Below are 6000 nucleotides of genomic sequence, written 5' to 3'. Positions count from 1 at the left end.
TTCTCATTTCTGTAATGCGAAACAAATGATATTATATTATTTAAATTGTATAGTATTTATAGGGATTGTAATGCCTTTCTTTCTTTCTTTTTTTGTATTACATTAATTAGAATTACCATTTAGAATAATGGTAATGACAAAAAAAGGAAAACTCCCAGTAATGAAAATTTAGGTGGAAAATGTGGGTAATTGTCATAAAAATAATATCAAAATGCACAAAATCACAATGATCCTAACCACAGGCTTCATTTTCTTTATACAAAATATAGTTCCTTATTTCTTTTCTAATGATTGTGGGGTGAAATCCCACCAAGACCTGTCTTTGTGAGATTCACCCTAGTATGAACTCATCACAAGAGAAAAAAATGTGTCCTTAGTGAAAAAAATTTGCTCCGATTCTGCCAAGGACTTTTATTTGTAGGTGTGTGTGTGTGTGTGTGTGTGTGTGTGTGTGTGTTTACAATGTTTATGTGAGTCCATGTATCTCAGCTTGTCCAGCCGTCTCAATTTGCCAAAGGAATTGTGCTCCTGCCAATCAGTCTAGCGCTGTCATAAGGTGGGCCGGCCTCTGTGTCCTGACAGCCACGCCACATCTCATCGGTGTCCCTCCCTACTGCTCTTGAGGGGCTTCTATGACATCTGGCCATTCAGGCACTCCCGCCGCAAGCACTGTGCAGGCTTCCACCAGTCCCCACTATGGCACCGACAGATGGTGCAGTCGTCCACCTTCACTTCAATGCCAGCTGGGATGATCGTCGTTCCAGCGAAACAATTTGGACCTGTCACATGGGAGAAAAAGGGAAGGTTTAGGGAAGGAGAGATGAGAGAGAGCTCTCATGAGTGTCTTTTGGAGGAGATGCTGGAGTGATTCAAAGCTCAAGAGGGTCTGAAAGTGGAACAGACGTGTGGATGTTTTTCACAGGCATGCACTGATGGGCTTGTTTTTGTAACACTAAAGCTCTTTTGCTGCTCTTTCTCCCTATTTTTTTTTTTTTTCACTCTCCCTAATTCTCTTTTTCCTCTAGCTGGCATGCTTAGCATTCTAATGCACCACAGGCTGCAGGGGCTGCTGAACAGCCTTTCTGGCACTATGTGTGATCTGAGCACACTCGGCTCTCTTCCATTCTAGTGTGGCATAAGAGCCTTGCAGAACACCTCTCTGATGTACAAACACAGCCCTTTAAAAACATTTTTGCTTTACTAGCAAATAACAAAACTTTAGAAGTGCAGCAATTTGGTCTCAAATAAGACTACAGAATTAACATAATTTGCTTGAAACTTGCTTAATATCTCTAATGACAATATGCAAGGGACAATGGTTATTATTGCGATTTATGAAACAGATTGTTTCCATTCTAACTTCTGACAGGATGAGCCACAATCAGAGCCATTGTAAAATGCCTTACATTCTAATTAATGCGGCAAGTTGCAATGTTGCTTGGCAACCATAAATGGCGTACAGTTAGGCCACGTCCACACTGATACGTTTTTGTTTGAAAACACATTTATTTTGCTTCGTTATTTTGATGTTGCCAGTGTTTTATAAAAGCAATGAGCCACACAAAACTGTGTTCGAGTAATTTTAAGTTGAGGATTAACACATGTCAACCTCCACTGAATTTTTGATTTAATAAACCCTGACAGGGTGATCAGGATCCAAAAAGTAGCTTATTACATGGCTACTAACCAAATAAATAAATACAGAAGCAAGAAAAATTATGTGAACCCTTTGGAATTAACTGGTTTTCTGCATTAATTGGTCATAAAATGTGATCAAAGTCAGAAGTATAGACAAACACAATGTGCTTAAGCTAACGACACTCAAACAATTATAATCTTTCATGTCTTTACTGAATATATCTCATTTAAAATTCACAGTGCTGTTGAAAAAGTAAGTGATACCTTGGATTTAATAACTGGTTGATCCTCCTTTGACAGCAATAACCTCAACCAAGTGTTTCCGTTAGCTGCAGATTAGACCCGCACAACGTTAAGAAGGAATTTTGGAACATTCTTCTTTAAAGAACTGCTTCATCATATTCTTGTCTGGTGTGAACGCTCTCTTGAGGTCATTCTACAGCATCTCTATCGGGTTAAGGTCTGGGCTCTGTCTGGGCACTACCCACTCGAAAAGGTAGATTTTCTTTTTTTTTTTAAACCATTCTGTAATGGATTTCCCTTGATGTTTAGGGTCATTGTCCTGCTGCATCACCCAACTTCTACTGAGCTTCAGCTGGCGCACAGCCACCCTGACATTATCCTGTAGGATATATCTTGATAAACTTGGGAATTAATATTTCCCTCGATGATGGCAAGTGGTTCAGGCTCTGAAGCAGCAAAGCAGCCCAAAAAAACGTGATGCTCCCTCCACCATACTTCACCATTGGGATGATGTTTTCATGTTGGTATGCGGTGCCCTTTTTACACCATACGTAGTGCTGAGTGTTTTTCCCAAACAATTCAACCTTTGTTTCATCAGTCCAAAAAATATTTTCCCAGTAGTCTTGTGGAGTGTCAAGGTGGCTTTCGGCAAACTTGCAGCAAGACATGCAGCTATATTTGTGTTGGAAAGCAGCAGCTTCCTTCGTGGGGTCCTGCCATGGACACCATGCCTGTTTAATGTTTTCCATATAGTAGACTCATGAACAGAGATGTTAACCAGTTCCAATGATTCCTTCAATTCTTTAGCTGTCATTCTAGGGTTCTTTTTTACTTCATTAGGCATTCTGCGGTTTGATCTTAGAGTCATCTTGGCTGGATGGCCACTTCTTGGGAGAGTATCCACAGTACTAAATCATCTCCATTTATAGACAATTTGTCTAATTGTAGACAGATGAATATTTAAGCTCTTCGAGATAACTTTGCATAAAGCTGGAAAGGGTTACAAAGCAACAATTCTTTATCGTAGGTCTTCTGAAATCTCTTTTTGGCGAGGCATGGTCCACGTCAGCAGATGCTTCTTGTGAATAGCATTCTCAAAATGTTTGTGTGCTTTTTAAAAGTCAAAGTAGCTCTAACCCACACCTCCAATCTTGTTTCATTAATTGGATGCCAGGTCTGCCAACTCTTGACTCTAATTAGCTTTTGTTGACGTCATTAGCCTAGGGGTTCACATATGTTTTCCAACCTACACAGTGAATGTTTGAATGATGTATTCAACATATGCAAGAACAATATAATAATTTGCATGTTATTAGTTCAAACTGATTGTGTTTGTTCATTATTGTAACTAACAAAGATCATACCAGATTTTAAGACAAATTTATACATAAATGCATGTAATTCCAAAGGGTTCACATACTTGTTTCTTGCCACTGTAGATATAATTATTGATTTGAGTTTAAATTATTTTATTATGTCAGACGAAAACTGCGGAGTGATACGAAACATGAAACTAGCACAACTATGTTGGAAATTGGTTGCGGTCAAATATACAGTTTAGTGGTCATTATTCGGTACCAAATTATTTGATTGCAGTCTGTTCGCTGCAACTGACAGGTCAGAATGAAGGATTCTAGAGAGCCATGCAATATTTTTTTTTTTTATAAAACAACACCAATATTTTTACCAGTCTAAAATAAAATGACAGCAATGTTTAAAAAAAGTGGCAATGTGACAACCCACACTGTTTTTCTTCTTTCTTTTTTTTTTATTTTTTTTTTTTTATTGCAAGGCTCTACTCAGGGTTTTAAATTAATTTATGATCAATTCCAAATAAAGCCTGTTTCAACAAGGCTGTCCCCCAATGAGAACACATTAGTGGCCTGCTGTGGATTAAACTCCAAGCAGTTGGTATAATTAGCAAATATCTATGCATTTATGTCCGTATTTACACATGCAAATTACAAATGATCATTTCTAAGTGATAACAAATCAACAGTGGAATAGGCAGACTCGATGTGTAGGAATGATATATAGTCGCTATAGTGGCCATAACATTCCTGTGAAGAGTTTATGGGACTGTAATGCCTTTTCACTATAAAATTGAAAGCTGAGGAGGACAGCCACATTTGTTTGAATGATTCTGGTGGTGTTGTTTTATTTGTGCCTCGCAAGCAACTGACATGAATTTATTGTCAAGGGATTTCTGATAATGGTAATTAGCATTTTAAAAACATTAGCATTAAATGTTATGTATTGAAAGATAATTTTTTACAATATCTTATAAAACTATATATTATTAAGAGAGACCTTTGTGTTTAATAGCACAAATGTGGCAGGTTTGATTGAAGGAAAATTAATTCCTCTCTCAAAATTGTGCATCAAAGTCCCTTTAAAATCAACATAAAATCAAATTTGACCCTATTTACTTTCCTAATACACGTTCCTGGTCTTACTGTACATTTTTTTGTAATCTTATATTATAATGTAATAACATGTTCTGACTTTGAAACGACATTCCCTTTTGGCTAATATTAAAAATGTATCTTACATTTCATGTCTGCCTATCCAATCAGTTTAGTCTATTCTAGTCTAGTATTGTCCAGTACTATGTTTTGTTTGATATTAGTGGTTATACAGTATATAACATTTTTATGCCAGAACTTTCATTCTTATAAAATTACTTAGAAAATAAAATTATTCATATGTATTATTCTTATTTTTATAAGATATATTCATACAGTTGATACATATCTTTTGAACACACAGCTTTTTGCAATTGAATCATGAACTTGAATCTGGAACCTTATGGGCATGTAGAGTTTTTTTTAGAGATAATATAGCTTGGTAAATAAGATTATTGTGGATTTGCTCTATTTAAAGGGGTTTAACAGAATACCTACAGTGTAAATAGCTGAGGTATTATGATCACAGCACAACTGAGAGAACTTTTTTCTATCAAGATTCTTTTTGTGGGTGGGATCAGATCTTCTGCTTAGAGACAACCCAGGACATGACTGTGTAAAACAAAAGATACAAGATTCTCAGCATTTATCAGATTTCTTCTGATCTTCCAGACATTATACCCTGAGCAAAATATTGTAAATTATAAGCGAATATAGAGAAATAATGCCATCAACAAAGCCATTTTTATGTTACTAGACTTCAAAAAAAGACCCAGTGAATTTAGCTTGATGTGCAGTTTTGTTTTATTTTATTATTTTTTTTTTACATATTTTCAATTGAAACAGGATGTTTTGGCAGGACATATTGAAGGGTTTCCCCCTTTTTAAATAGCCAATAAGCTTTTAGATTGGTTCACAGCCATGAACCATGATTTGCTACTTGCTAGTTGGTTGCAGGTCCTGGGGGAGGGACATTCTCGTTCTAGAGAACATTTGATTTGACAAAAATCAGTGTGGTTCACAGTGTGAGTCATTAATATTTTTGGTCATTTTTCCCAGAAGAGAATGACATCTTAAATGTGTATATCTGCTGAAAGTTCATTTTGTCACTTTTTAGCTGTACCTTGGCATATGATCTCAAAGAAGCTAAGAGCAAGTTATTATATTTTGATTAAAGATTATGAAGACACACATTTGCAAACATGTGTGTCAGGTTTTGATGTTTACTTGAGTACAGGTCCACACAGCCCGTCCTTTTTAATATATGTGTGGTAGCACTATTTATGATTTACTTGATAATGAGATATAAATCAGTAAAATATCAGCTGCAAAGAAGTGCATTCACCATACTTTCAGCACATAAAAATTCATATTGAATTAATGTTTCAGTAGTGGCGATTTCTCAGGGTCAGCAAAGCCTTCTCTGCTGGCGTAACATACCTAATAAATACATATTTTTTCATCCTTTCATTCTCATTGACAATTATGCCTACGTATTTTCAATCGCAGTCCACTCCTAATTCATCTACAAACAAATAGCAAACAACAAAAAGTTTATCCAATCAGAATTTTTTCTTCTATGCTTACAAGTGTGACAACTGTTTGAATGCCTGAAGCCATGCTCCTTAGCCAAAGCAGAGTGTGAGTTTGAGCTCCACCCCCTCAGGCCTTCAGAATTTCCACAGAATCCCTCAACACTGCAGTGAATAGGCAT

General features: G+C 36.4%; 1 protein-coding gene across 1 annotated transcript in view; it reads right to left on the bottom strand.

The window, feature by feature from the left end:
- Positions 1–630: 630 nt before the first annotated feature.
- LOC127446768 (von Willebrand factor C domain-containing protein 2-like) overlaps positions 631–6000 on the bottom strand; it is a 38520-nt gene continuing 33150 nt past the window's right edge. The window contains exon 3 of the mRNA XM_051707959.1: positions 631–779. Within this exon, the coding sequence (XP_051563919.1) occupies positions 631–779 (149 nt within the window). The remainder of the gene's footprint in view (positions 780–6000) is intronic.

Source organism: Myxocyprinus asiaticus, chromosome 10 (genome assembly GCF_019703515.2).
Source record: "Myxocyprinus asiaticus isolate MX2 ecotype Aquarium Trade chromosome 10, UBuf_Myxa_2, whole genome shotgun sequence".
NCBI classification, from domain to species: domain Eukaryota; kingdom Metazoa; phylum Chordata; class Actinopteri; order Cypriniformes; family Catostomidae; genus Myxocyprinus; species Myxocyprinus asiaticus.
The sequence above is the reverse complement of the archived record's forward strand: the minus strand, read 5'-3'. Positions and strand labels throughout refer to the sequence as shown.